Source organism: Eptatretus burgeri, chromosome 17 (genome assembly GCF_056783735.1).
Source record: "Eptatretus burgeri isolate ZD-2024b chromosome 17, Ebu_testis_v1, whole genome shotgun sequence".
NCBI lineage: Eukaryota > Metazoa > Chordata > Myxini > Myxiniformes > Myxinidae > Eptatretus > Eptatretus burgeri.
In genome coordinates, this window is record NC_140977.1 from 13,573,077 (window position 1) to 13,593,076 (window position 20,000).

The 20,000-nt window shown below is 42.3% G+C and overlaps 1 protein-coding gene across 1 annotated transcript in view; it reads right to left on the reverse strand.

The window, feature by feature from the left end:
* Nucleotides 1-6,891: 6,891 nt before the first annotated feature.
* Nucleotides 6,892-20,000, reverse strand: part of LOC147009350 (uncharacterized) — a 31,374-nt gene continuing 18,265 nt past the window's right edge. The window contains exons 2-4 of the mRNA XM_085861180.1: nucleotides 18,767-18,903; nucleotides 14,410-14,520; nucleotides 6,892-7,124 (exon numbers count right to left, since the gene is read on the reverse strand). Coding sequence (XP_085717306.1) covers nucleotides 6,892-7,124; nucleotides 14,410-14,520; nucleotides 18,767-18,869 — 447 coding nt within the window. The 5' untranslated portion in view covers nucleotides 18,870-18,903. The remainder of the gene's footprint in view (nucleotides 7,125-14,409; nucleotides 14,521-18,766; nucleotides 18,904-20,000) is intronic.

Consider the following 20,000-nt stretch of genomic DNA (forward strand, 5'->3'; position numbering starts at 1 on the left):
TTCCGAGCATCATCTTCATCACCAGAATCCTCAATATTCTCACCAAGTGGGGGCATTTTCTACTCAAAGCTTACACTCAACTCACTTTGTTTGTTTTTGTATTCCTTGTCAAAGCTCGTATGAGAGCTAGCACACAATGCACAGCAAGGGAGGCATGAGACAAGAGGGACGGGAGTGGGAAGGACAAAACAGTGGGGAACAGAGACATTAGAACTGTGGAAGGGAGAGGGATTAGATGGGGCGGGGAAGATTCGTTTTAAGATCAGCCTCTTGCTCAACTAACGGAAAGCTACAGCTGCTACAACTCTCCTCCTCAACACATCCTTCCTGGGATTGCTCCAATCCTGGCTTGACAAATCAAACTTCAAAACTTGCCTTCCTGTGAGTACCAAGTTTGGGAAGCAGTGCTTCAGGAAGATCACTTTCCTCATCCAGCACCTTCATAACTTCAACGTTGTTTTCCTTCTCAGTATCCAATGTGACACTCCCCAGCGTAGTATCATCAAAAAAATTTCTGTAGATCCACTCTCAAGTACAGCTGTACCATCTGCATCACAATAACGAGAAGCACTAAACTTGTCATAACCCTCTGCCTTAGCATCCTTTCCACTAGATTCATAAACGGTGAGTAATTGGCCTTCACAACTATCATCGAAATCTGAACTGTGAGATTGGCCCTGCAAATTCATTTCAAAAACATCACCTTCACACTGGTGGTTCATTTGACAAGCATCCTGCTCTTCCTCTCCATTTCCACTGCCTTCCGCAACATCACAAAGTTCCCCGTGTCTGGACCATGCTTGGCTTGGCAACGGGTTGTGTGGACGAAAGTTTCACGCGTTGCAAGTTAACATTTTGAGGCTGAATTGTCCCGTTCCCCATGGGTTGCGCAGCTTGCGTCGGTGTGGAAACGCTGATCAGATCATTCTTTTGTACCTCGATCTTGCAATCGGGAGGCAAGAAGGTGTGGAAACCCGTCATCAAGTCGGGATGTCCCTTGAACAAGTTTGAGACACAGCTGATGACACCCACGGTATAAATACTCTGTAACTTGAATTCCTCCATTATGCCCAGAAAGCCAATGTAAACCTGGGGTTTGTTTGCAAATCACTGTTCCACCTGGTGCAAGTAGGATAACACATCTTTAACCTTCAAACTCTGGAATTGTTGCCCTTCCCAAGCATCCATTCCTTTCCTTTATTTCTTACCTTTGTGCGGCAATTTTGTTTCCCATTTCTGTCATTCTATTCCTTTGTTCATCAATTTCACTTTCCATTTGTTCATTCCTTTTCACTATTCCATAAATTAGTTCCCCCAGTTCCTGTATCACTCCTTTCTTAATTTTGTTCACTCATTCCCTTCATGTGATTCATGTCAAATGGCTTTGGCGAAGCTGATCTGTTACTATTGGGTATGGATCCCAGGGGAATTGCTATGTCCCCTGAGAGGGGAATTTGGCGGTGGGAGCCCCCCACTTGGGACAGGGGAAACTTTTACCCTATGCATAACAATCAGCTCTACACTCGACTCGCTTCCTTCATACATACTTCCTTCCCTCAGTGCCGCCATTTTGTGCTTGTCTGCCATTTTGAGCTTGTCCGCCATTTTAGGCACGCGTTTAATCTCCTCAAAAAAAAAATTTTCTCTACCTTAAATTTCCAAACGTTCTTTTCTCCCGACACCAATGATCAACAATCTTGCGTCCCCTGTGAAATGTTGATCAGGGTTTGAATCCCACTGACAACAAATGTTGCTCAGGGTTTGAATCCCACACTCCTGACTCCAAATGTCGCTCAGGGTTCTAATCCCACTCCTGACACCAAATGTCGTGTCCAGGGGGTTTAAACCCTTCCTGGACTAATGGCCAAACTTTTCCTTTCAAGGCTTACAGCTGAGACTCTGGAAGATTAATATGTGCGTTGAAGAACAGTTAAGCACTGCACCAGGATGGCACAAGGGTGGGGTAATGGTGGTGCGATGGGGGCACATAAATGGATGCACAGGGAGTTTATACTCGAACCCCACAACAAATAAACAGATAGAGTTACTTAAAATGAACACATTTAATGAAAAAAGACAAATATTTACAAAGGATTATGATCAGAATAAAATTATGAGGTAAATTAATCCGAAAGTCTAAATTGAGGCGCCTCGACACACAGACTTAAATGCAGACAAGGGGGGAATGAAATAAAAGAAAATCCTTCCTTTATTCTGCTACTTAGCTTGGCCCAGAGATGGTCTTTATGGAACTTGGAAACGAGGGGCTTCAATTTGCACGTGCAGACGCGCTCAAAATGGCACTGTCATTTCTCTCACAGCGGGACAAACGTACGTCAGGCAATTCATAAGCGGTAATCAACACCAAGGTTCTGAGACCCTGTGCAGCTGCTTCATGTGTCGATCATCCTCACCGACCCACTATTCGACATATATGAGGCTCGGGGTCCGTTCCTCATGACCCAACCAAGAGTCAAAGGCCAGAATCTTGCTTCACCACGTGAGCCAAATTGTCTCAACACGAATACAAGAATCGTGCAGTCGTCTTCATGAGTCGAAGGAAAGCCAGCCATAAAGCCATGTTCTTACAAACCATCTCTTGGCTCCATTCTTTCCTGACCGCATACATCCCTTACTCCACACTCAACCATTCCTCCACACACTCTCCCGAGCTCTCACCTCTAACTGATGTCACACCGAATCCCCGTTTTCTCCTCTGGGGCGTGGCTTACTCACACAAATCCCGGGAAGGTGGAGCCTCCGTCCGCTCCGCACGTTTGGCTCGTTTCTGACATCACGTCTATAATCAGCCTCGGGGGCGTGACTTCGCTCGCGACCTCGTGACCCTTGGAGGCAGGGTTTTTGCCTGCTCAGTATGTTTGGCTCGTTTTTAAATGCAAAAACAGGAATAGGTTACGGGGGACAATTACATACTTGGGAAACTTATCTTTAATACCCATCTCATTGACACCGCACCACCCCTCGTGTGGTGACACGTAACATGTTTCTCCCGACTTAATTACATCAAGATGTCTCCCACATGTCCACGGCCCAAACAACTCTATTAAATCCTAACTTTCCTATTAAATTCCTCCATCTACCCCCACAACCGTAACAATACGAAGTAGTTGCAATACAAACATCAGCCAAGACATTGGAATATTGAAATTTTTTATTTTGATCTACATTTGAACTGTAATTATAAAGAACAATACTGGGTATACCAGCATGTACATGTTGATACAACTGTTGAAAACTTGACAATAATATATATTGGTAATAAAACCAAAGTGAGACAAAAATGGGGCTCACAGTGCCAATCAGGTACTTTTGATAATGTTGTTTCTGAAAACAAAAACTGTTGATTTTGGCTTTTGATTCTGAAATAAAACACTATTTATATGCACAAGATAACAGATATATTTTAAGTTATAAAAGACATAAAAAGGTTCATATTTTAGGGTGCTTGGGGACAACTGAAGTTGATTTGAAAATTGACCAATGTGATTTTACGTCCCAAAACTGTGGTTTTTCCACACGTTAGGGTTGGATAAAAGTTGCTCACCAGAGCATGGCGAGAGTTATAGAATGCTATCACATATTATCAATATCTAGGGACAACAACCTTGTCAAAAACCATACATAGCATTAAATCCACTGGATGGTACCATTGAACAAATTTTGAGGATCTGGCTCATATGGTTGTTATCTCCTATTGGTTTCAGAAGGTGGGAGGAAGTTCACCCAGACCTCAAAATCTCCACCTCCTTTTTTTTGGTAAAGGATCATTATTCATGAAACAAATTGTGAAGCTTCGTTCTCAAAGGTTCGTTCCAAGGGCTCTTTTCAAAGTCTTCACTGAACCTCTGACAGCCTCCAATTGTAACTTGTATATTGTGATATTTCCCTGAAAGCTTCTTATGTGCAGTACTCAGTTAGGTTTTCTTCGGCCTTCCTGTCTCTCCAACTATCACTGGTACAATTTCAGCTTTCTTCACTTTCCAAATCCTTTTGATCTCATTTTTTCAGATCCTGGTATTTGGTCCTTTTCCTGATTTCTGTAGCATTTAGTCCAGTCATTGGGAAGTGAAACCTCAATCAATAATGCCGACTTTTCCTTTTTGTTTGAGCACCATGTCTGGACGCAATGTTTTGTTTGCAATGTTCACACTTGATGGGATCATATTGTCATGCGTGAGTAATATATGTTCATTTTCGAGGACCGGGCTTGGTTTGTCTTTCCATGATTGCTCTGCGAACAAGATGTTCAAATGTGTACAGATGTGCCAGTGGATTACTCTGTCATGTCTTTCTGTGTGCAACTGTTCCAACATGACTTCTTAAAATTTCAAAAGGAGGTGACTGGTACTTTGTTTCTTCCCTACAAAACTTGAATTTGTCCTATTAGCTCAATCCCACCATTTTCTTAATAGCATTAATGTAGTGTCCTTGAGCATTGATGACGACTCATTCTTCATCACAACTAATTTGATCTCTTCTTCCCCATTCCTCGTCGATCCCCATTCTGTCAAGCTCTTTTTTTAATCTTCCTGCTCATTTGTCAGAGTATACCTGCTGATATTTCTTTTTGTAGTTTTCCTTTTTTTTCTTTGCAATCATTGGGACTGTGTTTGTTTCTGTTTTGTTTTCCTGTATGGTATCCATCATTTGCACCTGTTGTTAGTTACTTTGTTGGGAGATGGATTAAATTGTTGGTCTGGTGTCTCAATTGTTGATCTCCAATTGTACAAATCTCACCCGATAGTCTGTTGAGCTTTTCACATACTCCACTAGTCCAACACACCAAGTTCTGTGCATGGGCTTAAGCTCCATCAAACCGCCGCCTCCTTCTCACCTCGGTAAGTACAACGTCAGTATGTCATATCTTTCTGTGACATGCATTGGTTTTTGTGAAACATCTTGTGACTAGTTAGATGTTTCCTTGTTTTGGCGTCTCAATTGTTGATCTCCAATTGTGACAACTTATAATTGCACAGGTATATTGGAATACTGGCACTGCAAGTTGGTTAATAGCTTTGGTTTTATTTATTGGAGAGAGTGATGACTTCAGAATTAGTCTCATTCTGTATAGGTACTCTTTGCTGATTATTTTACACATTTTTTGTGTTGTACCTGGGGGCTATACTCAATTCTGAGGTATATGTAGGATTCTTCATTTTCTAGTTCGTGTATTGTTGTCCTCTGATCGATTGAGATGTGATCTGTTATTTTGTTTTTTCCTCGAACAAATGTGTATTTGGCACATTTCACAAGACCAAACTCCATTTGAATGTTCTCTGAGTACTGCCTTCCTTGTTTCAGTTGATCTTCCAATTTATCATCATTTGCTGCGAAGAGATTTAGTTCATCCATGTACAGTGGATGCGTCACCTTTCTTGTTTCTTTGGTCATTTTTCCGTTGCTTGTCAGATTCTATCGGTGTCCTTGTTCATTGATGACATTCTCAGTGGGTCCAGAGCCAGACAAAACAGGAGGTGGGGAAAAGCTGTCACCTTGTAAGATGCCACGTCATATCTTTACTCCTGGGACTTCAATCTTTCCATCCAAGTAAGGTAGTATCAGCGTTGTGTTCCAGAGCATCATTGCTTTCTCAATCAGTATGACTATTTGGGGATCAATTTTGTATACTTGCATGCATTTTATAATCCATGAATGTGTGAATATCAAAGGCTTTTTGTTATCTTTCCAGGCTATGGACAAGGTGGTTTGTCAGAGTTTGCAATTTTTGAGTATGGTCTTGTTTAACAATAAAGTCTATTGTTCCATATAGCATCCTCTTTTACATCATTTCTGCTCTGCCTGTAAAGCTCCTTGTTGAGTGAGGTGGTTGTAATTTGCATCAGTGTTTATACCTCTTAAAAGTTTGTGTGTTGTTGGTAGGAACAGCAGAGGTAAATGACCCAATGCAATCCATGTAGTTGTTGACAGCGAAGATAAAAATGAATTTCTGCTGTGATTACTAAAAAAATAAAAACTAGGTAGTTCATAAAACAGTCTCAGTTTTAGTCTGTCTCATCTGCTCAGTCTCAGTCTTTACTCTGCTCAGTCTTCAGAAAAAAAGGATGTGTTCTCCTAACCAGAACAGTTCTCCATCGTGAATTCCTAAGTGGGATTTAAGGTTGTATGACTGCTTAAAGTATTTCCATCAAATTGAGCATTTGTATGGGTGGTCATCATTGTGAATTGTCATGTGCTTTTTGAGATTGTATGGCCAAATAAAACATTTTCCACAAACTGTACATTTGTATGGGCACTCACCATTGTGAATTCTAAGGTGTGATTTAAGATTTTGTGACTGATTAAAACATTTTCCACAAATTGTACATTTGTATGGGCGTTCGCCATTGTGAATTCTCACGTGTGTTTTGAGGGTGGATGAATAAATGAAGGATTTTCCACAACTTGAGCATTTGTATGGGCGTTCTCCATTGTGAATTCTCAAGTGTGTTTTAAAGCTGAATGAATAAAGGAAGGATTTTCCACAAGTTGTACATTTGTATGGGCGTTGTCCAGTATGAATTGTCATGTGTGCTTTAAGGCTGGATGAATGCATAAAGGATTTTTCACAACTTGAGCATTTGTATGGGCACTCACCATTGTGAATTCTAAAGTGTGATTTAAGATTTTGTGACTGATTAAAACATTTTCCACAAACTGTGCATTTGTATGGGCGTTCGCCATTGTGAATGCTCACGTGTGATTTAAGGTGAGACGACCGATTGAAACATTTTCCACAAACCGTGCAGTTGTATGGGCGGTGTCCATTGTGAATGCTCACGTGTGATTTTAGGTGAGACGACCGATTAAAACATTTTCCACAAACTGTGCAGTTGTATGGGCGTTCTCCAGTGTGAATTCTCAAGTGTTTTTTCAGGTCGGATGGCCGATCAAAACATTTTCCACAAACTCTGCATTTGTATGAATGTTCAGCTTTCTTTCCTTTGTGAGCCTTGAGAAAATTATTCTCTGCAAAAGTTTCATCATTCGGTTTGTCTTGTTTGTAAACAGTCCTCTTGCCTGCAGGAGTGGCCACTCCTGCAGGCGTGTGTCTGACCCGTTCATACAAGTTGGTGCAATCTTTCTTGGAGAGCCAATGGATCCACCTGTAAATATAACATCACATGACCTGTTAAAAAAAAAATCAGATTCTGTGCAATACTTATAATATTATTCTGACAAACGTACCCAAACATGTACGACTGTGCACACATACTGTATGTATTGTTGTGTTGCAAAAAAGTAAAAAAAAATATTCTTGATATAAATATACAGTACTGTGCAAAAGTTATAGTATGAAATATATACATATGCAAAATGAACATATTATGTGCAAAAGTATAAAACATACATTTTTGTATCCATCCGTCCATTGGAACCATACTCTGTGCAGAGCATTGGTGCTGCCTAAGCAGTCTCCTTGGCTGTTGGGCACAATCCTGGACGGGTCGCTACTCCGACACAGTATACCAGCATGCTGGCACTCATTTTGTCAATCTCAGAAGGACGACAGGCAGAGTCAACCCCCTGGTGTTAATTCAGGGCCAACGGGGCTTGAACTCAAGACCCTAGGATCCCAAGCCACCACCCTAACTGCTAAGCCAACGTGAGGCTTTGACCTCTGGTAGCTTGTACATGTTGCTGTGTTTTAGCCTGGGGAGTAACTGCTGAAATATATCTGTCTGGGTTCTTCCTGACATCTTTGTTCCTTTCACATTACTTTCTAATTTTTTTTTACTTTTTCACAATTCTTTTTATTCATTCAAAATTCTTGCTGCTTCTTCTCTTTTACCTTTTACTCTCTGTTCCGCTCTTTCTTACTCTATCTCTCGAAGAAGAAGTGAATTATTGCAGAAATCTTTCTGTAAGTGGAGTATGGAAGGAAATTTTAAAAATTATATTCATGTATTCTCAATTATATTCACTTACTGCTTTTAGTGGTTTTAACTTTCTGCGACTGCTTTTAACAGTATAAAATAAGGTGTTACTTTTGTACTGGAATCAAATTGACTGCCAGTAAAATCTCCCTTTACAGTCCTTTGATCTCCATCGTGATGTGATTGAACAAATTAATAAGATAAAATTGTATCTTACCAAATGTTATGTGCTATATCTCACTGAAATAGATATTACTAAGACTGGTATCTCCAATGTTTAAATGAAATTGCCCAACTGCTGAAGAGAAGAACGCATTGCTGGTGCCTCATTGTCTAGCAGAAAGTAATCCACCCTGTCTCTGTGTTTTGTCCGAACCATGTTATCACCCTCCCTTCAAGGCTGAACTGATGTTCACACTACTTCATGTTTGGCCCTCCCTTGTCTTTTGCTGTCCAGAATAGTATAAAGATAATTGTTCTGTGCATTTTAGGCAGAGGATCATGTTTGATATTGCTTGTCCCGTTTATCCTCTTTCCCATGTGCATGTTTGTTATTTGGTGTTGAGGTTTGCTGTTAGTAAATAGTTTCAGACTCTGGAGGAGAAGAACTGAATTTCTTCCACACTTTCTTTATCTATCTCTCTTAGGAGAAGTGAATTCTTGCAGAAATTTTTCTGTAACGCTCACTTGGCTGCGCCTGGATGGGTTTGAAGATAGCGGAGTAGCGGCTGAAACCCGAATCCTGTCCAGGTTCATCCTGACGACTCCATCATTCCTCTTTACTTCTTTGGGTTCCTTTTTGGTCTTCCATTTCATTATGTTTTTGCCATATCCTAATGCTATGTGGACTGTGCTTCCCCGCTGACAGGGAAGGGAAGGTGGTGATGGGAGCAGAAGGGAAAGCAGCGCAAAAGGAGGGGAAGGCAGAGTGAAAGGATGGGAAGGGAAGGGCGATAAAACGTACCCAAACAGCATCATTTTCTTTTCATCTGCTGGGTTCGATCTAAAACCGGGCGGGAGCATTTAGAACCCATGCTATCTACTTGGCAAATTCAAAACTACACCATCACTCCTTAAAAGTCCCCTCAACAGAGGGGGAGGAGTGGGGGAGCAGCAAGAGAGAGAGAGGGGGGTGGTAGAAAGGGTGAGAGGGGGATGGGGTCAGAAGGAGAGAGGTGGGAGAGAAAAAGAGAGGGGTGGGAGCGAGAGGGGTGGGAGAGAAAAAGAGAGGGGTGAGAGGGAGAGAGTTAGGAGCGAGAGGGGTGGGAGCGAAGAGCGATGCCTCACATAATGTTGCTGTGTGTGTGTGTGTGTGTGTGTGTGTGTGTGTGTGTGTGTGTGTGTGTGTGTGTGTGTGTGTGTGTGTGTGTGTGTGTGTGTGTGTGTGTGTGTGTGTGTGTGTGTGTGTGTGTGTGTGTGTGTGTTTAGAAAAGATGGTCTCATAAGGCCAAATATAGTTGAATTGTACTCTCCCACCAGAGCTTCAAAGTTCACCACTATTTCATGCCAGCCACTTCCCCACCCATATTATTTACACACATGAGCTACAACCTGCTCAACCCTGTTATCATCAGGTGACTGTTTCCTCCCTTCTCTCTCTACTCTTCCTGTTCCTCCTGCCTTCCTTGTGACCAACTGTGGCCTCACTACCCAATTGTCAATTTGTTGCCTTTTTCTATCTGGTACCCCACTATTCCACAAGCCAAGATCATACGTAAACATAAATCAATAAAAAGTGTGCAAATAAAATCTCAATTACTGTACCGGTCAAAAGTTTTAGAACACCCCCAGTTTTCCAGTTTTTACTGAAATTGAAGCAGTTCAATGTACTCTGAAATTAAAGCATAGACCAAATAAACAATTGCAGATAAAAATAAATCATGGAATCGTTTTGTTAAACAAAATTTAATCTAAACTTTTGGCTCATCAAAGTAGCCACCTTTTGCAGATATAACAGCCGAACATACTCGTGGCATTCTTTCTACAATGGAAATCAAATATTGTTCGGAAAGTTCTTCCCAACACTGTTGCAGAAGTTCTCACAAATGTGTTACACTTGTCGGTTGCTTTGCTTTCACCCTTCTGTCCAGTTCATCCCAAACCAGCTCGATGGGGTTTAAGTCTGGAGACTGTGCTGGCCATTCCATGATTTGAAGTCTACCGTCTTGTTCTTTTCTTCTAAGGTAGTTCTGACGTAGCCTGGAGGTATGTTTTGGGTCGTTATCTTGCTGTAGGATGAACCCCTGACCAACCATGCGTAGACCAGAGGGTATTATATGGCGCTGCAAAATGCTGTGGTATCCCTTTTGGTTCAGGGTGCCAGTCACTCTGTGCAAGTCGGCGACTCTGGATCCAGCAAAAGAGCACCAGATCATCACGCTTCCTCCTCCATGTTTGACAGTTGGTGTCACACACTGAAGATCCATCCTTTCGCCTACTCGATGGCATACAAAAACCCTGCGCGATGAACCTAAGATTTAAAATTTTGATTCATCGGTCCATAAGACCTTCTTCCAGTTTTCAGTAGTCCATTGGCAGTGCTTCATGGCCCAGGAAAGCCTCTTTTTCTTATTTTGCCATCTTAGCAATGGCTTTCTTACTGCCACTCGGCCTGTCAAACCTGCAGCTCGAAGTCTTCACTTCACAGTTGAAACTGAGACTTCCATACTTCGACCAGTGTTAAAGCTATGCTTGAAGCTGCTGTCCTGTGAGCCGCCTATCACGCAAGCTGTTGACTCTCAGAAACTTGTCTTCTGATTTTGTTGTAGCTTTGGGTCTGCCAGACTTCTTCCTGTCAGAGTTTCCTCCAGTTTCCAAGTGCCTTTTGATGGTGTAGGAAACTGTACTCACTGACACCTTGGCTTTCTTTGCAATTTCTCTAAAGGAAAGACCGACACTTTTAAGGGTTACTCGACTAAAGACCTACACACCCGTTTTGGCGGGAACCGTTGGGTTCCCGTTGTGACAGCAGTTGATAAAAAAAAATCATTAAAAAAAAAAGATAGCTCCAGCAAACTATACCGCTGAGGTTGTTTGCATTGATCAAATAATCCCAAAGAGTACTTGACTGAATCGGGAATTGATTTTTTAATAATTCTTTCGTTGCCCGATTTGAACGAAACTTGATACTGCACACCGCAGGAGAATGGTGAGGAAGGTGGGCCAAATTTGTTTGCACTATCGTGTACCGTTTTGGCTGTATTTCGGGAACATAATACATACATACATACAAGATGAGAGTATTAGTAATATATAGATCAGGGGTCGGGAACGTGTGGCTCACGAGCCAGGTATGGCTCTTTTGATGATTGCATCTGGCTCGCAGATAAAATTGGAGTTTGAAACTTGGAAAGCCCAATATTTCTCGCGGAAGCTTTACCTATAGTTTGAATGGTGTCGTGCTTCATTCACGTGCAGGGCTGAACTTGGCAGAAGGAGAGAAGAAAAAACACCTCCGAATTGTCTGAAGCGGTTTTTGTTTCGTCCAGTCATGCGGCCGACGCGAGTAGTGATTTCGGTTCCACCAATGACGTGCCGCCGCCGAGACGCGTCACGGAATTCATCTCGACCAATCACGCGCCACCGCTGAGGCGACAGCATCCCAGAGTCGGCCGGCCACGCCGCACCTCTCGAGTATGTCAGCCCGTGCGCAGGCCAGCCAGACTCACTTGGGTCAACATCTCCCTCTCTCTCATTTGCTCAAAGCTAACCCTTCGACGAAGAAGATGGCAAAAAGAAAAAAAGATGAGGAGTATCGTACATTTCAGGACGAATGGGCCGAAGAATTCGCCTTTGTGGAGAGAGCAGGTTCTGTGGTGTGTCGAATTTGCAATGACAAAATTGCATCGATGAAACGGTCGAATATAAAGCGGCACTTCGACACACGCCATGCTACCTTTGCATCAAAATACCCTGTGGGAGACAGCAGAAAGAAAGCGTGCCAAGAGCTACTGAGCAGAGTGCAAGCCAGCCAGCAGCAACTCCGCGTATGGACCCGGCAAGGTGACTATAATTCCGCCAGCTTTGCTGGATCTTTAGCAATAGTGAGGAACGGAAAACCATTCACAGATGGCGAGTATGCTAAAACGTTCATTCTGGATGTAGCCAATGAACTTTTTGATGATCTTCCGAACAAAGACAAGATAATCAAACGGATACAAGACATGCCTCTGTCGGCAAGAACTGTTCATGATGGTACCATCATGATGGCAAACCAAGTGGAGGAAACGCAAGTGAAGGACATAAATACAGCGCCGTTCTTTTCCCTGGCTTTGGATGAGTCAACAGACGTAAGCCATTTGTCACAGTTCAGTGTGATTGCAAGATATTCTGCTGGTGATACACTGCGCGAAGAAAGTCTTGCTGTTCTGCCAATAAAAGGGTCCACAAGAGGTGAGTATTTATTCAAGTCTTTCATGGAGTTCGCTCAAGAAAAAAATCTACCTCTGGATAAACTTATCTCAGTGTGTACTGGTGGTGCTCCGTGTATGGTGGGGAAAAACAAAGGATTTGTGGCGCTTCTCCGTGAACATGAAAATAGACCCATCCTAAGTTTCCATTGCATTCTACACCAGGAGGCACTTTGTGCTCAGATGTGTGATGGGCAGCTTGGCGAAGTGATGTCGCTGGTCATTCGTGTGATCAACTTTATTGTTGCCCGAGCCTTAAATGGTCACCAGTTTAAAACACTGCTGGATGAAGTTGGAAATAACTATCACGGTCTGCTTTTGCACAGCAATGTGCGTTGGTTGTCAAGAGGGAAGGTGCTTAGCCGTTTTGCGGCTTGCCTGAACGAAATCCGGACTTTCCTTGAAATGAAAGGGATTGAGCATCCTGAGCGAGCCAAAACTGAGTGGCTCCTCAAGTTTTACTATCTCGTGGATATGACTGAACATCTGAACGAGCTCAACGTGAAAATGCAAGGCATTGGAAATACAGTGTTATCCCTTCAACAAGCTGTGTTTGCTTTTGAAAACAAGCTGGAGCTCTTTATCATGGATCTTGAAACAGGTCGTTTACTACATTTTGAAAAACTGAGACAATTTAAAGATGCATGCACAGGTAGTGAGCCCACTCAAAACTTTGATCTCCACCAGTTAGCTGGCTTCACATCCAGTCTCCTACAGTCATTCAAAGCACGATTTGGAGAAGTTCGTGAGCACACTCGTCTTTTTAAGTTCATCACCCATCCAAACGAGTGTTCACTGAACACAGCCGACCTGAGTTACATTCCTGGTGTCTCCGTCAGAGATTTTGAAGCAGAAGTGGCTGACCTGAAGGCCTCAGACATGTGGGTGAATAAGTTCAAGTCACTGAATGAAGATTTGGAAAGAATCGCACGACAGAAAGCGGAGTTGGCGAGCAAGCACATGTGGACAGAAATGAAAAAACTTCAACCCGAAGACCAGCTGATTATCAAAACTTGGAACGCGCTTCCTGTCACATACCTCACACTGCAGCGTGTGAGTATTGCTGTATTGACCTTGTTTGGATCTACATATGCATGTGAGCAGTCATTCTCACATCTTAAAAACATCAAGTCCAACCTACGATCACGTCTAACGGATGAAAGCCTCAACGCTTGCATGAAGCTTAACCTCACCAAGTACCAACCAGACTACAAAGCCATCAGCAAATCCATGCAGCACCAGAAGTCCCATTAATGGTGAGTATTATAACAACATTATTTAAAAGAATAAATTCAGAGGCTTATTATACTCACATTTAGTTGAATTCAGTCTTAAAATATATTATATGGCTCTCACTGAAATAGATTTCCAAATATTTTGCTTTAATGGCTCTCTGAGTCAAAAACGTTCCCGACCCCTGATATAGATAATGGTCTGTCTGTCCTCCTTTGTTAATTCACTTTTTCTCACCATTATGACAGCAATATACTACTTCTTGCAGTGCAATCTTGTCCAAATAATGCTTCAGAGGGTGTAGCAACATAGTCTCTTCCAACACTGATTTTATACAGACAGAGGGTTTGTAACTCAATCAACAAAGTTTGGGACACATGAAGGAATTGTTTGCATCAACTTTCAAGGCTTAAATTACTTCCATTGCTGCAGAACAGCCGCAGTTGCTAACCCATTACTTGTTCCCTGAAAAGGGCCTTTTTTAACAACTCTGAAATTTACATTATTTTTCAGTTTTGGTAACCTAAACTTTTTTTAACCTCTGGCAGTTTACCGCTTAGCTTTGTACCATTTCAGGTTATTCACTGGACTTGAACTGCTCAGATTTCAGTAAAAACTGAAAAATGGGGGTGTTCTAAAACTGTAGACCGGTAGAGTATAATTGACGATGGCACAAATTGAGGATAACAGGATATAACAAGGTACATTATTATTGGTTAAAATATTTCACCAAATGATAAAAGGGATAATGGATGTTTAACAAATTGTTCTCCCATCATGGATATTTATGAAAGCAATGAAATGAAAACATTGGGGATTTTTTTTTCTTCACACAGAGTTCATCACCAAAATGTATCGGCATCGACAGAAACCTTCATGGGGATGGCTCTTGAGGAAAGAAGCTTCAGAGTCCTTTGGTTCTGGTCGATCCAGGTAGACATCAATGTCGTGCTCGGTTTTCACTTCCAATTTCACAAATATATCTGGAAAAAGTAACTTTTATTAAATTCAAGCAGTATTGTGTCACATTCAATACCATGAAAATGGGTAAATAAATATTGCATTAAAATCATTGATTTGAGGTTTTCTTTGAAGAGAGAAAAATAAAACATTTCCCCATGGGAATAGCGTAGTGTCAAAGCACTACGATATCAAAGCATTACGTTATTTACGAACTGCCTCGATGTTATGAGAAGCTTCTTACCGGACCACACCAAAGTAGAGAAGTAGAGAAAAATGTAAATAACCCAAAATAGAGAAGGCTTTCTCAACAACCTACATTGATTGGCAAATTACCCACAATTGAGATCAAACATGTGACTAGTTATTATTTCGTCTCAAAAGTTGACCCTCATGGAAAACTAAAGGACAAAGTGTAGCACATTAACAGATTGACAAATGCAGAGAATAGAATGAACAAGGAGAAAAGACATAAAATGTCACAGCCCACGTTGTTTTAGTAATTTTGCTGCACGAAGTTAAATGGTGAGCCCATATTTATTTACAAAGAAATGGCCGCCAGTCTACCAGTCTGCCATCTTTAATCAGACTGCAAAATAAAGTTAGGATAAAGTGTATGCCATAGTGTGCTGTGCTTGTGCCACGTTTGAAGAAAATCTGGCCATGCATGTCCGAGAAATGATTGGGGACACGTTTAAGGAACAAAATTGGCATCTTGGATCGCACCTCAAAGAAAAAAAAAATGAGTGCATATGTAAGCCATCATTCATTATCTGTGTGCCAAGTTTGAACAAGATCGGTAAATGCATGTTTGAGAAATGGTTAAAGACGTGTTCAACATCGGGTTTTTTACAACTAAAATGGCCGCCAGTTGGCCATCTTTGATCACGTGATTAAACAAAATGATATGCATTTCAGAAGGGTTGAGGAAGGGAGTGGCGAGGAGGGGGGGGACGAGTAAAGGAGTGGCGAGGAAGGGGGGGGAAGCAATTTCTACTGCACACAAAGATGTTTTCCACCAATAAACCTGGTGTTGGCTGAACAGTTAGGGTGGTGGCTTGGGATCCTAGGGTCCTGAGCTCAAGCCCTGTTGGCCGCTGAATTAACATCAGGGGGTTGACTCAGCCTGTCATCCTTCTGAGGTCGGCGAAATGAGTACCAGTGTAGCGGCCAAAAGGCTGCACATGAAGGGAAGGGGTATTGACGGATTGAATAAATCCGGTATTGGTGTGGCGCAGGTATGATGGGCTGAATTTCCTCCTCCTGTGCCTTAATTCCTTATAAATCCTTGTAAATGTATTGTCTTTGTGTGCAGCAGAAATAAAATCAGTCAATACATATCTGAGATATGATTGCGGACGCACGCATGCATGGACGACACCAAATCCATAAACCCCTGTTTCGGACTAAGTCCAATGGGGCCTAATAAACCTAAGCGAAGACGTGACCGCAAGATGTGTAACCATATGATAAGGGCAGTGGAAAGGATCAAAAGAGTCAGCAAATGGAGAAAAGCTCAGGAGTGGGTTTGGAAAAATAGGGGCAATACTCCTGGGCACTCATCTGGTAGAATAATGATACTGAGGAAGTCAATGTGGGAGATGGAATCAACAAAATGCATTAATGACCTAATGTTAGAGCAAATACCTATTTTTGGGAGCAACCCCCACCCCACCCATAAATCCCATTAGACCCCAATTTTTTTCATGGTGTGAACCAACTTTAGGACATTATGTGTGATGAAGGTTGTGGTCAAGTTTCATCAGAATTGCAGGTGTAGTTTCTGAAAAGAAAGCAAATACCTATTTTGGGGGGTAACCCCCGTAGATCCCCTTTGGGCCCGATTTTTTTTTGAATGCCATGAACAAACTTTGGTACATACAGGGTGATGAAGGTTGTGCTAAAGTTTCATCGAAATCGTATGTGTAGTTTCAGAGAAGAAGTTGCAAGTATTTGTGGATGTACGGACAGATGAACTCAAGGCAGACAGAGAGACGGATGGATGACACGCCATACCATAAGCTCCACCCAACTACGTTCCAAGGTGAGCTAAATATCACGTATTCCTGAGCGATTGTATTGAAGGAATGGACTGGAAAGATGCCTGAGACGTATGCACACACGTCTTTGAGCTACCAAGCCCGGGTTCAAATCTCGACCCACTATTAACTGCCATCATGGTTTTTCAAATGCAGTAAATTCATCCATACGTCAATTGAATATTAACCTGTGTCCCATCTGCTAGCATTACTTAGTGGACATTTAGAATCCCATGTTGTCTTTCACAAAGAGTAGGCGAGTTTATCCCGTTACCCTGAACAAATTAAAAAAATAAAAAATAAAAATCCTGCTCTAACTTGAATCACCAACAAATGCAGACTTCCAGCAATGCTGCAAATCAAGAGCCAAGTGTAGCACACAAAACAAAGATTAAAGGAGACGAGTTCCTCCACAGAACAGCATTGCGTCTACCCTATCGCTGATGATTCGCCAAAAAGTAATGAAACCAGTCCAGCACCTGATGTGAGCCTGTACCATTGGGGTTTTCAAACTTGTGCTCCCTGAAAATGACTGCAGCTGTGAAAGACCTCGGTTAGAGATTGAAACAGCAAAGGACTTATCTTGTGTGGCTTTTCTTGATTGCTTCATACAACTTTCTTTGACTGGAAGGGCTGAGTATCGACTATCTAATCCCAGTCGTAGCTGAGGATGATTGATGAGGCGAGAGCCGATTATTTGTTTCCTCCAATAACAGGTGAGAGATGTTATTTGAGTTTTTAATATACTGTCTGTGAATTGGAATTGTCTCGGACTCCCAAAGAGCGGCAAGAGACCATGCGTAAGATGTGCGTGCACGAATAAATCCACAATGCTATGGTTTTACAAATTCCAATGTGTGCCAGTTTTAGTGCATGCAGTTAGCTTCAGCAAATGAATTGCCTTTCACTGGAGGATGGACACATGGCTCTAAATACACAGTAAATCGTGCAGTTGGCCTTACGATGACAATTTTCTTGCGCTGGAGGATGGAATCATGGCTCAAAATACACAGCAACACGTAAAAAATTTCATATTCAGACCCGGTCACTCGAAGAGGAACATACTGCTTCTGCTCTCCCAACTAAGGTTGGAGGTCCTCAATGTTACATATGAGACCAGGGACGTCTCTCAAGACATATCTCGAGTTTTCTGTCCAGTCTGGCACCCCACCGTGCTCTTTGAACTCTCTGCCTGTGGCATCCTAGTCCACCTCCGCACAGGGCTTACAATCCAAATGAAGAAACTTTTGGGTCTCACTTTCTGTCAGGATCTTTCTTGAGGAAATCACATTTCTGAGTTGGCCTCAAAAACAAGTTGGCCTTCAAAGCCAGAGTGGACATCCTCCATTCTGCAAAGTCCTTCCTTCATCCACCTGAACTGTTATCCAGCAACAAAGCCTTTATCAGCAGCGTGATGAAGTACTGCTCTCCCACCTGGGCTGGCACACCTCCTCACATCTTGCTCAGCTTGACGCTGAGGAAACCAAGGCCTTCAAGATTATTGGAATCTCCTGCAATGAAGCAGAGTCACTGGACCGATCCCTTTCACATCACAGAAAGGTCGGTGGCATCTCTTTCTTCTATCGCTTCCTTTCTGGTCTTGCACCCTCTACTCTTTCCATGCTGTGTCTCCCCCTCCCCCCCCCCCCCATTTCACGAGGTTCCTGCAGGGAACACGTGGTCCACCAACAACCCTCTTCTGGTGAAACTCCTAAAAATTGAGAATCACTGGTCACCTTTACAGTTTCGTTTCACTTCTTACCCTTCTTTGGATACAATTTCCAAATTCAATCTCATGCTTTCCTCCAAGACATCAAAACAGCTGTTCACCACCATCTGAGATCATCCCCCATCCAACCATGATCTTTTCCATCCAAAATGACCCCATTCCAAAGCACTCCCTTTTTCCAAGTCATTGTGATTTTTCCCCTTCGACCTCATCTCTTTACATTTGTTAGTTGGTTATTTTGTTACTTTACTGTTTAATCGCTGCTTTTCCCTTCCTCTTCTTGTTTCATTCAACTTGTGGGCACCTTGTTCACCCCGATGTATGGTTCTCCCCCTCCCCTTAATCTCACTCTCACTTCTACTGTTCTGTTATTGTTTCCCCCTTTCCATTCTGCTCTTGGTCTTCCACGAGCCTCGATCATGTATACCAAAAAAACAAAAAAAAACTCGACACTAAACAAACACAGATCCCATCAGAAGTGATGAAGATCATGCAACTCACCATTCAGCTGGTCACTTTTCTCCTCTTCCAGAACAAAGGAGTCCACATCCTCTATTTTTATCTGCAGAATCTCAGGAAATCCTTCCACCTCCTCAACCTTCATTTCACACCCGAGCAGTCAGCTGTTCCAATTCAGGCTGCACACGACAGGAATCCTTCAATCAGCCAACTTGAGTGCACAGTACAGAGTGGGTGAACCTTTGAGACAGTAATCTCCTTAAAGGTGCACCTAACCTGGACTGCACACAATACTGTAATTGTATTCCATGTCGATGTAAATTTTGATTTGGCCATAAACAAAATATACAAAAGTTTTGATATTCATCTAAAATCTGAGCCTGTTCAGCAATTTTACAATGAAGACATTCCATAATGAGAAGGCCTTACACACAAGCACAGGGCATGTGCATGAAGGAGTATTTGTGCTCAGATGTAATCCATGGAGCACATATGTTAATATAGAGACAGTTTCACATCACTGGGATTCAGGTTAAAAAAAAACAAAAACGAGGAACCCCCTTTTAAGAAAAATCAGATGGCAAGATAACATTCACCTGGAAAAGCCTCGTGTTGGTTTTACGGTTAAGGTGTGGGCTTATGATATTAGCGTCCTAAGTTTGAGTCCCTGTCTTACTATTGAATTAACACCAGGTGGGTTGACTCAGCTTGTCATCCTTCCGAGGTAGACAAAATGAGCACCAACTTACTGGTGATGGGGAATTTGTATCATTGGCACAGCCGCACTCCAAAAAAATGATTCAGCCAAGCAGCCACAGGCTGAATACGAATAAATAAAATAACATTCACCTGGAACATGACCATGGAAATTAATTTCAAATTCATCACACTGGCAAGTACCACTGGGTCACCTGTATTGAAGATTTAAAGGAAGACCATTTGTACACATTAGAATCAGTGATCATCACTATTTTTTAAAGTGAGGCCACTTTTGACGATAAGACATCAGTGCGAGAGCCGCCACACCAACTGCACAACTCCCTAATGGCTGCTATTAGGACCTGCCCCACGTACTGTTCTTCACTGTGGTGAACTGGGTGGCAAGAATAATTGTTTGTACACTGCGATCTACTGATGGGGCCTTCCATCTCAAGTGTACACATTTTTCAGCAAAATTTTGACACAGTCTCAGATTTCACTCTTTTTTTTGTGCAAGTGTTTGTATCCACGGTAAAACATTATGTCAATTTTCAGACCTGGGGGCCCATCGGGGCCC